This window comes from Hyla sarda, chromosome 2 (assembly GCF_029499605.1).
Source record: "Hyla sarda isolate aHylSar1 chromosome 2, aHylSar1.hap1, whole genome shotgun sequence".
NCBI lineage: Eukaryota > Metazoa > Chordata > Amphibia > Anura > Hylidae > Hyla > Hyla sarda.
Window position 1 is genome coordinate 291808014 of NC_079190.1, and position 18356 is coordinate 291826369.

The 18356-nt window shown below is 44.9% G+C and overlaps 1 protein-coding gene across 3 annotated transcripts in view; it reads right to left on the reverse strand.

Moving 5' to 3' along the window:
- The window catches only part of PDIK1L (PDLIM1 interacting kinase 1 like), a 77459-nt gene extending 59350 nt beyond the window's left edge, over positions 1-18109 (reverse strand). For 2 of the 3 annotated variants that reach the window (XM_056557470.1, XM_056557469.1), the window contains exons 1-2: positions 17955-18109; positions 15798-15870 (exon numbers count right to left, since the gene is read on the reverse strand). In XM_056557470.1, coding sequence (XP_056413445.1) covers positions 15798-15870; positions 17955-17977 — 96 coding nt within the window. In that variant the 5' untranslated portion in view covers positions 17978-18109. Of the gene's footprint in view, positions 1-15797; positions 15871-17954 lie in introns of those variants that run through there. The other variant, XM_056557472.1, reaches the window with a different exon arrangement.
- Positions 18110-18356: the final 247 nt, after the last annotated feature.

Sequence of the window (18356 nt, forward strand, 5' to 3'; positions counted from 1 at the left end):
CAGTACCAGCCCTGCATAAGTTTGTACAAGAGAAGGTGGGCCAGTCCTTGAGCCTGTCAGTGTGTTCAAAAGTGCACGGCAGCGCCGACGTGTGGAGCTGTAACTACGGGCAGGGACAATACTCTTTTACGGCCCACTGGGTAAATGTGGTTCCTGCACAGCCACAACAGCAACTTGGACAGGTCACACCGCTTCCTCCTCCACGCTCTCGCTCCCAGGCAGTTGGTCCTGTTACAGTGTGCAACGCCGCCTCCTCATCCTCCACCGTGTCCTCGGCCTCCACTGCACGTCCAAATCTCCATAGCCCTTCATCGTACCATGTGTGTAGGGCACGGCGGTGTCAAGCTGTTCTTTACATGGTTTGCCTTGGCGAATGGAGTCACACAGGGGAGGAACTGCTAAAGTTCATTCATAAAGAAATTCTAGTATGGCTTACTCCACGAAATCTGGAAATGGGAACCATGGTGACCGACAACGGGAAGAACATTGTGTTCGTGCTGCGACAAGGAAGTGTGAAACATACGCCCTGCATGGCACAGGTGTTGAATCTGGTTGTCAAGCACTTCCTCAAGTCTTCACCCCATTTGCAAAATATCCTGAAAATGGCAAGGAAACTGTGCATGCACTTCAGCCACTCGTACACCGCCAAGCACACCTTCCTTGAGCTGCAGCATCAGAACGGTATCCCACAACATAGTTTTATTTGTGACATTGCCACACGTTGGAATTCCATCCTCCATATGTTGGACAGACTATGCGAACAAAGAAAAGCCATCACCGATTTCTTAATGATCCAAGCAGATAGGAGTACTCCCCTGTGTAACTTTAATGTGAACCAGTGGCAGCTCATACGTGACACCTGCCATTTGCTGAGGCCCTTTGAGGAAGCCACATTATTTGTGAGTCGCCTGGATTACGCCATGAAGGACATAGTTCCACTCCTACATTTCCTACAACAAATGATTGAAACCATGGCTGGTCGCGGCAATGGAGAGGTTGCGCCTACATCTCAAGGCTACATGAGCCCTGTGGGGGCTGAACTGGAGGAGGAGGAGGATGATGAGGGGCAGAGCGGAGCACAGTTTAGGTTGGATAAGATGGTCAGTGTTTCTAGTCATCGGACAGGAGAGGAGGAGCAGGAGCAGCCAGAGGAGCTGGAGGGTTATGAGGAAGGTGAGACAGAGGACCCAGACACACCGTGGCAGTATGCAGTGGAGATGGAGGCAGATAGTCCCTCTGAGTCACTGGCACAAATGGCACGATGCATGCTCAGTTGCTTGCGTAGTGACCCCCAAATTGTCAAAATTCATCAGCGGGATGACTTCTGGATCTCCACCTTATTAGACCCTTGCTACCGTCCCAAAATGGGGGCCTTTTTTTTTTTTTTTATTTATTTTTTTTTTTTTTACACCCACTGAGAGGGAGGACAAACTGACCTACTACAGAGAGATTCTACGTGGTCAGTTGGCTGATGCCTATCGGCCACATGGTCCATCCACTCGCAGGTCTGACTTGTGGGGCCCTCTGCGCTCACGTTCCACTGCCATAGCTGCTGGGGAGGGGAGGGGTGGCAGGAGCAGTACCAGCTCAATCAGCAGCAGCCTGAGTCTACAGTCGCTGAAGAGTAGCTTTCTTCACCCGCATAGTGAAGCAACTCATCATCAGCAGGTAGACATGGAGCAGGACCTGAAACAGCAGGTAGTGGCATACCTTGACATGGCCATGCCAACAACCATTGAAGATCCGCTGGACTTCTGGGCAGCCAAACTTGATTTATGGCCGCAACTAGCAGAGTTTGGCCTGGAAAAGCTGTCCTGCCCGGCCAGTAGTGTGCCATCAGAGCGGGTGTTTAGTGCGGCCAGGGCCATAGTCACCCCAAGGCGAACTCGTCTGTCCACTAAAAATGTGGAGAGACTGACGTTTGTCAAGATGAATCAGGGATGGATCAGCCAGGGTTTCCAGCCACCAATGCCAGATGCCTCAGAGTAGATTGACCATGCTGCTACACCAACATTTCCCAATTATGGTTGTTATGAAACCCTCTTGGGTTATCAATTAGGGTTATGAAACCCTCTTTGGTACTGCAATTGCCTGCTCCTGGCTCATTCTGTGTCTTTCAGGAACTACTTGCCTCACTGACGCTTCTGGCCTTGGGTCTTTAATTTTTGGATGTTTAGCAGTAGCTAAATATATGCTTAATGCAAATTTCAACATTGTTCTTTAAAGGTAAGGGGATGGTTATGAAACCCTCTTGGGTACTGCGAATGACTGCTCCTGACTCATTCTGTGTCTTTCAGTAACTATTTGTCTCCCTGATGCCTCAGGCTTTCAATTTTTGGAAGTTTAGCAGTAGCTAATACATGCTTAATGCAAATTTCAACAATGATCTTTAAATTCTGCCAGGGCCTTCTTCTACCCTGCCGGGGCCGATCCGAGGACCTCACAGAACCATCCAATCGGTAGTAGAGACATGCGGTGTGTACAAAGGGCAGGGACTTAATGAACCCGAGCTTATGACCGCACTTAGTTGTGATTCTTCTTTCCTGGCAAATAATTGCAATCCTTGATCCCTATCGCGAACGCCGAACAGGGTTCAGCGGGTTACCCGCACCTATCATGAAAGATAGACACACGCTGGTCCGTTCAGTGTAGCGCGCATGCAGCCCCGGACATCTGAGGGCATCACACACCTGTTTTTGCTCGATCTCGCGAGTGATCGTGCATTATACGGGGTTATTAAAGCCTCTTGGGTACTGCTGATGCCTACTCCTGATTGCTCCTGTGTCTTTCAGGAACTACTAGACTTCATGATGCTTCTGGGCTTGGGCCTTTAATTTTAGGATTTTTGAAATACATACATACATGCTTAATTAAAATCTCAACATTTATGGTGCAATGTATGGGGTTATTAAACTCTCTTGGGTAGTGTTTTTTTCAAATTTTTTGATAATTATCACAGTAATAAACTTGAATTTTCCACAATAATAACCATTACACCATTGAACGCTTGTTGCGTGTGGTTTTTTAAGTAAAATTTTCAACAAAAATACGAGAGGGATGAACTCTGCATTATAGAGTCTTCTGGACTCTTGGATATGCGCTTGTGCTTAAACAAAGGAACAAATACCAAAAATGGCGGGTCAGGGCTATGGAGACGTTGCGCCTACATCTTACGGCCACTTGAGCCCTGTGGGTGCTTGTGAGATTAGGTCCTTTGTACCCACATTTCAATGGTCTCCTCATGCTGCAGCCAACTCCAGGCTGCGTCATTCTGGTAATATATAGAGAGCACTCGCTGTCCTAAATTTTCGTTAAAATTTTTTGTCAAAAATTTTGTCTTTTTTATAAGGGATTGTGAAGCTTTTGGAGTTACTCATGCATCAGCCATCTCCAGCCTGTGTCATTCAGGCAATATATGGTTAACTGATGGAGCTGCTGGGCCTGAGTATTTCAAATTTTCTCATAGGTAGCACCCGGTATCCAAAAGTCTTCTTCATAAATTTCTACAATTGTTGTGTTCTTTTGGAGGGATTGTGAAGCCCTAGTGTGTACTCATGCATCAGCCAACTCCAGGCTGTGTCATTCAGGCAATATATAGGTAACACCCGCTGTCCTAAATATTCTTAATTTTTTTTTTTTTATTGGTTGTTTTTTCTTTGGGATTCTGAAGCCCTGTTGTGTACTTAATGCTGCTTCCTGCTACACTCTGTCAGCCCGTTGGTCCTGTGACAGTGTGCTACTCCGCCTCCACATCCTCCACTGTGTCTTAAGCCTCCACTGCCCGGACAAGTCTCAGTGGCCCTTCAGCATACATGTGTGCAGGTCACGGCGGTGTCACGCTGCTCTTCACATGGTTTGCCTTGGCGAGAAGTCTTGGAAACAATGGCCGGTCAGGGCAATGGAGACGTTGCACCTAAATCTCATGGCCACATGAGCCCTGTGGGCTGCTTGTTGGATTTGGTCCTTCATACCCACACGCTGGGGTCCGGGACACGCAAAGGTTATTTTAAATTTCAAATCAAAAAATGATGGCGCTGCTGGGCCTGGGTCTGGGAATTAGAAATTTTCTCATAGGCAGCACCCGCCATCCAAAATCTTTTTCAAAAATTTCAAAAATTGTGTTGTTTTGGGGGGGGGGGGATTGTGAAGCCCTAGTGTGTACTCGTGCATCAGCCAACTCCAGGCTGTGTCATTCAGGCAATATATGGGTTACTGATGCCGCTGTGGGGCCTGGGTCTGTGAATTTCCAATTTTCTCATAGGTAGCACCCGCTATTCAAAATCTTTTTCTAAAATTTACAAAATTGTTGTGTTTTTTGGGGGAAATTGTGAAGCCCTGCTGTGTACTTGTGAATCAGCCAACTTCAGGCTGTGTCATTCAGGCAATATATGCTTTACTGATGTTGCTGTGGGGGTTTGTTGGATTTGGTCCTTCGTACCCACACGATGGTGTCCGGGACACTCAAAGTTTGTTTTAATTTTCAAATAAAAAAAATGATGGCGCCTGGGCCTGGGTCTTTCAAATTTTCTCATAGGTAGCACCCGCTTATCCAAAATCTTCGGTTTTAATTTCTTAATTCATCTTATAATCTTAGGGATTGTGAAGGCCTACTGCCTACTCATGCTGCTGGCAACTCCGGGCTGTGCCATTCATCCATTATATGGTCTCCTCATGCTGCCAACACCTCCACGCTGTGTCATTCAGCCACTATATGGTGTCCTCATGCTTCAGCCTCATCCAAGCTGTGTCATTCAGCCACTATATGGTGTCCTCATGCTGCCAACACCTCCACGCTATGTCATTCAGTCACTATATGGTCTCCTGACACTGATGCCACCACCAGGCTCTGTCATTGTGCTGCTGTGCGATGCCGGTAATCTGCATGTTATTCTGAATAACAGTATTATTTCACTACCTCAGCACACTCCATATGCGTTTTAGAACACAGCAAAGTGTTCTATACCCCTATAGAGGCTGTATGTAGGCTAGAAATAGCCTTTTTTAATATAGATTAGCCGCAAAAAAATTCGGATCGAAACAAACTTTCTCGGAAATTCGTCAAATCGGTCGAATCGAATCTTTGAAGAGTTCGCTCATCTCTAATAGCTACATGAGGATATGTACAGAATATGGCCGGAGATTGTAAACCTAAAAGCGGACCTGACTGTGTGCTGATACGTACCAACAGACGCGTGTAGTTTGATTATGAGTCGACTGTGATGCATACCACTTAACCTGTACCTGATACCCACAAGCAGAAACTACTATAATGACCTTGTAACTGATTTATCTATGAATGTATGTATCAATATGTATATCAATTAATTTTTTTTCTTTATTACACATCTGTATTAGGTAAAACGTTGGTAATGTATTTCGTCCCAGAACACTCTGAACCAACACGAATCCAAAACCAAAGTAAACAATAAACACCTTTTTTTATTTTTTAAACCCCCTATAGCAGGGGTCCTCAAACTTTTTAAACAGGGGGCCAGTTCACGGTCCCTCAGACCGTTGGAGGACCGGACTATAGATAACAAAACATGAACAAATTCCTATGCACACTTATATATCTTATTAGTGGACTACCACTTTAAGTACGCAGCACAGTTCCCCCCACATTAGGTTGGCAGTATAGATCCCCCCACATTAGGTTGTAGTTCCCCCACATTAGGGTTGGCAGTACAATTCCCCCACATTAGGTGCAGTATAATGTTCCCCCACATTAGGTGCAGTATAATGTTCCCCCACATTAGGTGCGGTATAATGTTCCCCCACATTAGGTGCAGCAGGTTCCCCCACATTAGGTGCAGTATAATGTCCCCCCACATTAGGTGCAGTATAGCTCCCCACATTAGGTGCAGTATAGATCCCCCAAATTAGGTGCAGTATAGCTCCCCACATTAGGTGCAGTATAGATCTCCCACATTAGGTGCAGTATAGTTCCCCCAAATTAGGTGCAGCATGTTCCCCCACATTAGGTGCAGTATAGCTCCCCACATTAGGTGCAGTATGTTCCCCCACAGACATACAGCCTCCAGCCAGTGTATGGCTGGAGGCTGTATGCCTGTGTTCTGCCCCACTTCAGTGCTCCGACCACCGCTCCTCCGGTCCGGACATAGCAGTAAGTCCCGGGACCGAAGGAGCGGGGTGGTCGGAGCACCGAAGCTGACGTGCCGCTGGTAACACTTACCAAGCTGGCCAGCGCACGTCTTCATCGCTGCCCCGCTCCTCCGCGCTCCGTTGCTATGGGCGCACGCACGGCGTCAGTGATGTCCCTGTGTGCGCCACCTTCCCGGCAGCCACTGCGTTTTTAAAGTAAACGCGGGGTCTCCGAGAGCGCATCCCTGTGTCCCGAAAACATCTTTCAGGACACAGGGATGTCCCAGGCAGCAGCCGGCCGGATAAATGTCCTCGGCAGGCCGCATGTGGCCCGGGGGCCGTAGTTTGAGGACCGCTGCCCTACAGGAACGGTGTGAGGGGCAGACCCATCCCTTTCCAGAGATTCAAGTCTGCTCTAAAATGTTGCCTTAGAAGACATCATGGAGCTCATTGTCTGTTGGAGCTGAGCTATGACTACCAATATAATCTAAAAAACTTCTTGTGACAAACTGAGAGCTTGTGACCCCAAGAATTGCAAACAGGGAAACGAAAACCCAGCAGTAATGCGAGAATGATATGCGCCTGGCACCTGTGATTCCCAACCAGCACCAATTAGTTTCCTGCATGCTGACCCAGTGCTTCATTCTGATGAGCCCTATCCCCTGCGATGAATAACTCAGCTGTGGGTAACAATCTGTTTGAAATTCCCTCCACTCTGAAACTGCATAAGCGACAGGGAAAACATCACACTGTGACATGTTATGCCTCTGCTGTGCAGCAAGCGCAGGCTGACCTGCGATCACAGCATACCTGCGGCCAGACCCCCCCGACATGCAGACGTATGAAAGAGGCAGAGAACCTCCGCCTCTAGCACACTCCATGCTCTAATCCGACTGCAGCTCTGGTCCTGCTGCAACCCAGAGCGTAGCGGAGCTGAAAGAGGGCTGACCCAGTGCCACAGTTGAAAGTAATACGGCAACAAACAACAGAAGTATAAATGATGATGAAACATTTGCCAGTGCAGTGGCTAGCCAGCTCTTAATTGCCCCTGTAAGCAGTATTTACCCCACCGATCACCGCACTTAAACATGACAGTATAAAGAAATTCCACGGCGGGCAGACAAACGCCATGGCAGGCTGAAATAAACCAAGCCGTTACCCCATATTAACAGGGTACCGGCACTCATGTAGCCTGGCAGACTGGACAATTTTGTACACCAAGACCTCCTCTCCTCTGAGCTAGTAGCAGTGCTTCTGGTAACAGAGAACAGCATGAACGTAAGACACGCCCCGAGGAAAGGGATTGTGGGCATTATATAGGCCCATGCCCCTCCCACAAACACAGCCCTTGATCACTAATCATATATACCAAAATAATACAAACCAACACAAACAAAATAAACCACTTTATTTTTTTCTTTTGGCCCTGAGCTGGTCCCGCATCCCATGCCTCCAGTACATGTTACCAGATGTCCATGAACCAGTCCAGAATTTTCTGTATATATATTGTTATATATATATATATATATATATATATATATATATGTGTGTGTGTGTGTGTGTGTCCCATAGAAACCCCCTCCCCACTTTTAACCCACCTTCCAACCTAAACTAACCCCAAACCAGTGGCTTTGTTAGGGGGGGGTGTGGGGTGCGGGCCGCACCGGGTGACACCCTCTGGTGGGGTGACACCCTGTCCCAGCGTTCATCCCTGTCACAAGCTATTTTTGTATACTCAGTCTGCAGTGCAGACCAAGCGTGCACACAGCGAGTCTGTGGAGTTATCGGGCACTTACTCGGCTTCTCTTGCCCCTGATTGGCAGCTTTCTACTGCTCTGCTTGGGTCATGTGACACCAAAACATCACATGACCCCAGCAAGCAGGAAGAGCCTGGAGGATACAGGAGCCCAGCAGTGTTTCAAGTCAGGTAAGGTAAACTACCCCCCACCATCCATGCCCACCCTTTTTCAGCATCATCCCTCCCCCTTCCCAGCACGATCCCTGCTCAACCCCCCCCCCCCCCCCTCCCACCACTTTCTCACCAGGGGTGCCCTCAGCTGTTGCAGTACTACAACTCCTAGCATGCTGGGAGTTATAGTTTTGCAACAGCTGGAGGGTTGGGAAACACTGACATAAATAAGTGTTTCCCAACCAAGGTGTCTCCAAAGCAAAGCTACAATGCTGTCCATGCATGCTGGGAGTTGTAGTTTTGTAACAGCTGGAGGCACTCTGGTTGGGAAACACTGAGATAGGACATAGATCAGTGTTTCCTTAACAATGTGCCTCCAGCTGTTCAAAACTACAACTGCCAGCATGCTAAGTTTTGTAGTTTTGCAACAGCTGGAGTCACCCTGGTTAGGAAACATTGATCTATGTCCTATATCAGGGGTACTCAACTGGCAGACCACAGTCCAGATCCGGACTGCGTCCGCCAGTCATTCAGACCATCCGCTGGATCTCCTCTTATTCATTTGTAGTGGTGTCTTTAAGATGCCAATACAAATGAATAGCCGCGGCTTGGAGCAAGGGAGAGATGTGTCCCTGCCGGCGCTTCTCCTATGATGCAGGTGGCACGATTAGCTGCCTGCATCTTCTGCTTTGGCCAGGCCTGACTAGAAGAGGCCAGAGCAGCGGAGCAGTGCTGGACCTGGGACAGCGAGCCTAAGCTCTCAGGTAAAAGTTTGTGTTCCCCCATCTGTGACTCTCCAGTTATTGTAGAACTACAGCTACCATGATGACCTTTTGTCTGTGCATGATAGGAGTTGTAGTTTACAACAGATGGAGAGTTACAGTGGCAAAGTTCATATGGGGGCACAGTGGCATTAATTCTGTGGGCACAGTGGCATCATTAATTCTTTGGGTACAGTGGCATCATTAATTTTGTGGAACACAGTGGCATCATTACTTCTGTAGGCACAGTGGCATCATCATTTCTGTGGGTACTTTGGCATAATTAATTCTGTGGTCACAGTGGCATCATTACTTCTGGAGGCACAGTGGCATCAATACTTCTGTGGGCACAATGGCATCATAAATTCTGTAGGCACAGTGGCATCATTAATTCTGGGGATAAAGTTGTGTTATTAATTCTGTGGGTACAGTGGCATCATTAATTCTGTGGTCAAAGTGGCATCATTAAATCTGTTGGTACAGTGGCATCATTAATTCTGTGGTCAAAGTGGCATCATTAATTCTGTTGGTACAGTGGCATCATTAATTATATGGGTACAGTGGCATCACTTATTCTGTGGTCACAGTGGCATCATTAATTCTGCGGTCACAGAGGCATCATTAATTCTGGAGGCACAGTGGCATCAATACTTCTGTAGGCACAATGGCATCATAAATTCTGTAGGCACAGTGGCATCATTAATTCTGGAGGCACAGTGGCATCAATACTTCTGTAGGCACAATGGCATCATAAATTCTGTAGGCACAGTGGCATCATTAATTCTGGGGATACAGTTGTGTCATTAATTCTGTGGGTACAGGGGTATCATTAATTCTGTGGTCACAGTGGCATAATTAATTCTGTGGGTACAGTGGCATCATTAATGATATGGGTACAGTGGCATCACTTATTCTGTGGTCACAGTGGCATCATTAATTCTGTGGTCCCAGTGGCATCATTAATTCTGTGGGCACAGTGGAATCCTTAATTATGTGGGCACAGTGGCATCATAAATTCTGTGGTCACAGTGGAATCATAAATTCTGTTGTCACAGTGCCATCATAAATTCTGTGGTCACAGGGGCATCCTTAATTTTGTGGGACACAGTGGCATCATAAATTTTGTGGGGCACAGTGGCATCATCATTTCTTTGGGTACTGTGGGATTATTAATTCTGTGGTCACAGTGGCATCATTACTTCTGGAGGCACAGTGGCATCATTAATTATGTGGGCCCAATTGCATCATAAATTCTGTAGACACAGTGGCATCATTAATTCTGGGAATACAGTTGTGTCATTATTTCTGTGGGACACAGTGGCATCATTAATTCTGTGGTCACAGTGGCATCATTAATTCTGTGGGTACCGTGGCATCATTAATTCTGTGGTCACAGTGGCATCATTAATTCTGTGGGTACAGTGGCATCATTAATTCTGTGGTCACAGTGGCATCATTAATTCTGTGGTCACAGTGGCATCATTAATTCTGTGGTCACAGTGGCATCATTAATTCTGTGGGTACAGTGGCATCATTAATTCTGTGGTCACAGTGGCATCATTAATTCTGTGGGTACAGTGGTATCATTAATTCTGTGGTCACAGTGGCATCATTAATTCTGTGGTCACAGTGGCATCATTTATTCTGTGGTCACAGTGGCATCATTAATTCTGTGGACACTGGCATCATTAATTCTGGGGTCACAGTGGCGTCATCCATTCTATAGGCACAGTGGCTTCATTTTATTGCTTTAAGAGACACAGAGGTACATTAGTCAGCGTTAGAGCATAGCATCTGCAAGTAATATTGCAGGGGAATAGTGTGTGGCAGTAATATAACGGGCTCAGTGTGTGGCAGAATTATTTTCAGGGGCACAGTGGATGGCAGTATTATTTTAAGGGGCACAGTGGGTAGCAGTAATATACCAGGGGCACAGTGGGTGGCAGTTTTATATTCAGGGCACAGTATGTGGTAGTATTATATTCAGGGATACAGTGTGTGGCAGTATTATATTCAGGGGTACAGTGTGTGGCAGTAATATACCAGAGGCACAGTGTGTGGCAGTATTATATTCAGGGGTCCAGTGTGTGGCAGTATTATATTTAGGGGTACAGTGTGTGGCAGTATTATATTCAGGGGTACAGTGTGTGGCAGTAATATACCAGAGGCACAGTGTGTGGCAGTATTATATCCAGGGTACAGTGTGTGGCAGTTTTATATTTAGGGGTACAGTGTGTGGCAGTATTATATTAAGGGGTACAGTGTGTGGCAGTATTATATTCAGGGGGTACAGTGTGTGGCAATATTATATTCAGGGACATTGTGTGGCAGTATTATATTCAGAGGGTACAGTGTGTGGAAGTATTATATTCAGTGGGTACAGTGTGTGGCAATATTATATTCAGGGATACAGTGTGTGGCAGTATTATATTCAGTGGGTACAGTGTGTGGCAGTATTATATTCAGTGGATACAGTGTGTGGCAGTATTATAGTCAGAGGTTACAGTGTGCAGCAGTATTCAGGTCATACATCCTCCACACTTCAGTTGTTAGTTTGCCATTGCCTTCATGGCACTGAGGCCGCTAGGTGTGCACCAAGCCTTAGCATACAGCTTGGACCTATACCGGATGGCAGACCTGGATAAGCGGCCCCTCACTAAAAATAGGTGAGTACCCCTGGTCTATATATATTTCCTATATCTATCTATGTCAGTGTTTCCCAACCAGGGTGCCTCCAGCTGTTGCAAAACTACAACTCCCAGCATGTTGGGGTGACACCATTTTCTACCGCACCGGGTGACACCAACCCTAGCAACGCCACTGCCCCAAACCCCAGGTGGCATCACACAATATGTACAATATATACAGTACATAAAATATACACAGACTAACAATATATACAGTACGTACAGTAAGTATCCCCTTAACAACCACGGATGTAAATGTACGTCCTGGTTTGGTGGTACTTCCCGCCAGAGGTGGCTCTAGACTTTTTGAGGCCTTAAGCGAAAATAAATCTGAGGTCCCCCAAGAGCGATAAAAAGAAGAAGAAAAAACTACACCCTTCACAGAATTTAATAAGGGGTGCAGTGAGCATTTACACCCACTGGTGTCTGACAGACTTTTGGAAGAGTGGGCTGTGCAAATTAAAAATTACATTTTTCATTTTCACTGACCACTGTTCCAAAAATCTGTCAGACACCTGTGGGGTGTAATTGCTCACTGCACCCCTTATTATATTCTGTGAGGGGTGTAGTTCCAAAATGGGGTCACATGTGTGTCTGTGTGTATGTGTGTGTGTGTGGGGGGGGGGGGGGGGGGGGGGTTCCACCGTTCTGGCACCATGGGGGCTTTGTAAACATACGTGGCCTTCAATTCCATCCAAATTCTTTCTCCAAAAGGCAAATGGCGCTCCTTCTCTTCTGAGCCCTGCAGTTCGCCCGCAGAGCACTTTACATCCACATGTGGGGTATTTATATACTCAGAAGAATGGGGGTTACACATTTTGGGGGGGCTTTTTTCCTATTACCCCTTGTGAAAATGAAAAATTTAGGGTAACACCAGCATTTTAGTGAATTTTTTTTTTTTTTTCCCATCCAACTTTAACAAAAAATTTGTCAAACACCTGTGGGGGTGTTAAGGCTCACTATACCCCTTGTTACATTACGTGAGGGTGTAGTTTCCAAAAGGGAGTCACATGTGGGTGTTTTTATTTTTATTTTTGCATTTATGTCAGAACCGCTGTAACAATCAGCCACCCCTGTGCAAATCAACTCAAATGTACATGGCGCTCTCACTCCTGAGCCTTGTTGTGCGCAGGCAGAGCATTTTACATCCACATATGGGGTATTTCCGTACTCAGGAGAAATGACGTTACAAATTTTGGGGGTCTTTTTTCCCTTTTACCTTTTGTGAAAATAAAAAGTATGGGGCAACACCAGCAAGTAGACCCCAACTTTACCTTTTAATAAAGGGTAAAAGGAGAAAAAGCCCCCCCCCCCCCCCCCCAATTTCTCCCAATTATCGAAATACCCCACATGTGGTTCTAAACTGTTGCCTTGAAATACGACAGGGCTCCAAAGTGAGAGAGTGCCATGCGTATTTGAGCCCTAAATTAGGGATTTGCATAGGGATGGACATAGGGGTATTCTACGCCAGTGATTCCCAAACAGGGTGCCTCCAGCTGTTGCAAAACTCTCAGCCTGCCAGGACAGTCAATGGCTGTCCGGCAAAATTGGGAGTTGTTGTTTTGCAACAGCTGGAGGCTTCATTTTGGAAACAGTGCCGTACCTGATGTTTTTCATTTTTATTGGTGGGGGGGGGGGGACTGCGTAGGGGTATGTGCATATGTAGTGTTCTACTTTTTATTTTGTGTAGTGTAGTGTTTTACTTTTTATTTTGTGTAGTGTAGTATAGTGTAGTGTTTTTAGGGTACATTCACATGGGTGGGTTCACAGCGAGTTTCCCGCTGGGAGTTTGGGCTGCAGCGGAAAATTTGCTGCATCTAAAACTTGCAGCGTGAGACTCGCTGTAAACCCGTCCATGTGAATGTACCCTGTGCAAACCTGTTGCAAAACTACAACTCCCAGCATGCCCTTTGGCTGTCCGTGCATGCTGGGAGTTGTAGTTTCTGGAGGGCTGCAGTTTGGGGACCACTGTGCAGTGGTGTTCAATCTGTGCTCCCAGCATGCTCAAACAGTCCAGGAATGCTAGGAGTTGTAGTTTTGTAACATCTGGACCTTCAGATATTGCCGAACTACAACTCCCAGCATGCTTGGAGTTGAAGTTTTGCAACATCTGGATGGCTACAGTTTGGACACCACTACTTAGCGGTCTCCCAACTGTTCTTCTCCAGTTGTTGCAAAACTACAACTCCCAGCATGCCCTTCGGCTGTCTGGGCATGCTGGGAGTTGTAGTTTTGCAACAACTGGAGGCACACTGGTTGGGAAACATTGTTTCATAACTCAGTGTTTCCCAACCTTTGTGCCTCCAGCTGTTGCAAAACTTCAACTCCAAGCATGCCCAGACTGCCCAGGCATGCTGGGAGTTGTAGTTAGGCAACATCTGAAGGGCCAGATGTTACAGAACTACAACTCCCAGCATGCCTGGACTGTCTGGGCATGCTGAGAGTTGTAGTTTTGCAACATCTGGAAGAGCACAGATTGGAGACCACTGCACAGTGGTCTCCAGACTGCAGCCCTCCAGATGTTGCAAAACTACAACTCCCAGCATGCCTTGAAACTCCTAGAAGCTGCAATGAATATCACTTTACGGCGATGTTCACTGCTGCTTCCACTTGCCTGCCGCTGCTCCCTTCTAGACTTGCCTGCCGCCGCCTCCACCTCCACGTGTGCCTGCCGCTGGTCCTTACTGCTGCGCCGTCCTCGCCTGTCCCTCCGCAGGTATGTAAATAAAAAGTAAAAAAAAGTGAAAAATCCCCTCCCCCAATAATAATGAAAATTGTCCGTTTTTCCCATTTTACCCCCAAAAAGCGTAATTTTTTAAAATAAACATATTTGGTATCGCCACATGTGTAAATGTACGAACTATCAAAATATAATGTTAATTATCCCGTACGGTGAATGGCGTAAACGTAAAAATAAAAAAAAAGTCCAAAAATGCTGCTTTTTTTTATCACATTTTATTTAAAAAAAAAATTATTAAAAATTATATAAAAGTTTTATATATGCAAATGTGGTATCAATAAAAAGTACAGATGACGGCGCTAAAAATGAGCCCTCATACCACCCCATATACGGAAAAATGAAAAGGTTATACGTGGTCAAAATAGGGCGATTTTTTTTTAAGCAGTACAAAAAAATAAAAGTATCTAGCCATGGGTATAATTTTAATCATATTGACCCACAGAATAAAGAACACGTCATTTTTACCGTAAAGTGTATAATGTGAAAACAAAACCCTCCAAAATGTGCAAAATTGTGGTTTTCATTTAAATTTCCTCCCTAAAAAAAAAAATTCTTAGGTTCGCCATACATTTTATGGTAAAATGAGAGGATTTATTACAAAGTAAAATTGGTCACGCAAAAAACAAGCCCTTATATGGGTCTGTAGATGGAAATATAAAGGAGTTTTGGATTTTAGAAGGCGAGGAGGAAAAAACGAAAATGCAAAAATAAAATTGGCCTGGTCCTTAAAGGACAACTATAGTGGAACACTTTTATATATATGCCCGTGCCCGGACCTCAAAAATAAACAAAATAAACTCATACATACCTTCCTACGAGCCCCGTTGGTCCGGCACAGGCCTCACGGTCCAGCAGTGCTGACGTCATTCCACTTCCTAGGGATCGGGACGCCGAAGAGCCATCGGCGTATCACCGGCCGTAGCGATGTCCCACCCCGGTCGGTGATAGGCTGAGCCCACTGTCATGTAAGAAGCCGGCCAGAGCTCCTTACATGACAGTGGGCTCAGCCTATCACCGACCGGGACAGGACATCGCTACGGACGGTGATACGGCTCTGTGGCGTCCCCGTCCCCAGGAAGGGGAATGAAGTCAGCACTGCTGGACCGTGAGGCCTGTGCCGGACCAACGGGGCTCGTAGGAAGGTATGTATGAGTTTATTTTGTTTATTTTTGAGACCCGAGCATGGGCATATATAAAAGTGTACCACTACAGTTGTCCTTTAAGGTTAAAATGGGCTTGGTCCTTAAAAGGTTAAATTCCCCTCTCCCTTTATTGATCTGGTTTAGTAGGTTAAGGAAATGCATAGCTAATTGCCATGGGAAATTTTTTTATTGAAAATATTTTGCATTTTTTTTTAAATACACATTGCATAAAAATTAATATATTAACAATAAGTATATATAAAAATCACATATTTTACTATAAATATCTACATTAAAAAAAATATTATAAAAATAACCAACATGAAACGTTATACATAAATCATTTGTTAATCAAACACATCAAACACACCAATCATTCAATTAGCATTCATTCATTCTTTCATTCAACATTACATTATGTATTAATAAATCACATAAAATTAAACATTATCTTACCTGTCTTCCAATGTTCCGATCTTTGCGGCTCCCTTCTTTTCCTGCACCCGCTCCCCAAAATGGTCCCCTGCTTCTAAATAAAAAAAATGTTTATCAAAAAATCTAATTTGTTTCTCACAATTCCCTACAGCATCTTTCTTTTTCGTGGTACCCTGGCAAAAGGGCAAAAAAGAAAAAAAAAATAATGATACTCCGAATACTGAATGTATCCGAAAAAATCAAACCCGAAAAAATTACCGAACTGAAAATTTTACCCAAAACGAAAAAACAAAACAAAAATTTCCCTCGTGCACGTACGGAAAAGTGCAAATCATAGGGAAAAATTTGTAAATACCATTTATTTTTGCTTTGGTTTTGCTTATGTGCCATATACAGTATTTACAGTCATGGCGGTAAATGTTGGCACCCCTGAAATTGTTATAGAAAATTAAGTATTTCTCACAGAAAAGGATTGCAGTAACATATGTTTTGCTATACACATGTTTATTCCCTTTGTGTGTATTGGAGCTAAACCAAAAAAGGAGGAAAAAAAGCAAATTGGACATGTCACACCAAACTCCAAAAATGGTCCGGACAAAATTATTGCCACCCTTAACTTAATATTTGGTTGCACACCCTTTGGAAAAAATAACTGAAATCAGTCGCTTCCTATAACCATCAATAAGCTTCTTACACCTCTCAGCCGGAATGTTGGACCACTCTCCCTTTGCAAACTGCTTCAGGTCTCTTATTGAAAAGGTACCTTTTCCCCAACAGCAATTTTAAGATCTCTCCACAGGTGTTCAATGGGATTTAGATCTGGACTCATTGCTGGCCACTTCAGAACTCTCCAGCGCTTTGTTGCCATCCATTTCTTGGTGCTTTTTTACATATATTTGGGGTCATTATCCTGCTGGAAGACCTAAGATCTCGGACGCAAACCCAGCTTTCTGACACTGGGCTGTACAGTGCACCCAAAATCCGTTGGTAATCCTCAGATTTCATGATGCCTTGCACATATTCAAGGCACCCAGTGCCAGAGGCAGCAAAACAACCCCAAAACATCATTGAACCTCCACCATATTTCACTGTAGGTACTGTGTTCTTTTCTCTGTAGGCTTCATTCTTTTTGGTAAACAGTAGAATGATGTGCTTTACCAAAAAGCTCTATCTTGGTCTCATCTGTCCACAAGACATTTTCCAGAAGGATTTTGGCTTACTCAAGTTCATTTTGGCAAAATGAAGTCTTGCTTTTTTTTGTCTCTGTGTCAGGAGCGGGGTCCTCCTGGGTCTCCTTCCATAGAGTTTCATTTCATTTAAATGTTGACGGATAGTTCGCGATGGCACTGATGGTCCCCAAGCCTGCAGGACAGCTTGAATATCTTTGAAACTTGTTTGGGGCTGCTTATCAACCATCCAGACTATCCTGTTTTGACACCTTTCATCAATTTTTCTATTCCGTCCACGCCCAGGGAGATTAACTACAGTGCCATGGGTTGCAAACTTCTTGATAATGTTGTGCACTGTGGACAAAGGCAAATCTAGATCTCTGGAGATGGACTTGTTACCCTTAGATTGTTGATATTTTTCCACAATTTTGGTTTTCAAGTCCTCAGACAGTTTTCTTTCTGTTGTCCATGCTTAGTGTGGCACACACAGACACACAATGCAAAGACTAAGTGAACTTCTCTCCTTTTTATCTGCTTTCAGGTGTGATTTTTCACACCTGCTACTTGCCCCATGAGTTTAAAGGAGCATTACATGCTTGAAGCAGTCTTATTTATTCCACAATTTTGAAAGGGTGCCAATAATTTTGTCCAGCTCATTTTTGGAGTTTGATGTGACATTATGTCCAATTTGCTTTTTTTTCTCCCTTTTTTGGTTTAGTTCCAATACAGACAAAGGGAATAAACATATGTATAGCAAAACATGTATTACTGCAATCCTTTTCTGTGAGAAATATTTTATTTTCTAGAAAAATTTCAGGGGTACCAACATTTACGGCCATGACTGTATTATACTTTTGCAGCCTCTAAATGCAGTTTTGTAAGCCGGGTCTGGGCTGATGTAGATTTGCTGTGTTTTGGAGGAGTTTGGGGCTTTTTTTCCCCCGCAACATTTGCACTTAATAAATCCGTTAACACTGCTCAGTGTGCTGGAGAACATTTAAAAAAATACCTTCCTTGCTTCCATCGCTGCATTTATCCTAAAGTGGATGCCCTTCCACACTTCTTGTGTTTTGGGGTTGGTTCGTACGTTGCATGCTCAGGCGATCAGTAACCGTTGTGGTGTCTTGCTTGATCCGCTGATTGGCTAAACAGGCAATGCAGGCTTCGACCTCAAACACAAAAAACGCTGTTCAACTGGACTGGCTTTGGGAGAATGGAAGTGGGAGCGAGGACAGTAAGTATATACAGTATGTTTAGTTTTTTTGTTTTCCAGGACATTTGGACAACTTTGAATTACACTTATAACTACTTGCACTACATCTAACTAAAACTTACTTTTTTAGACCTATAATGACATTCTAAGAATGATTGACACTTACTCAAAGTGGCCATACACCTTAGGTAGATGAGC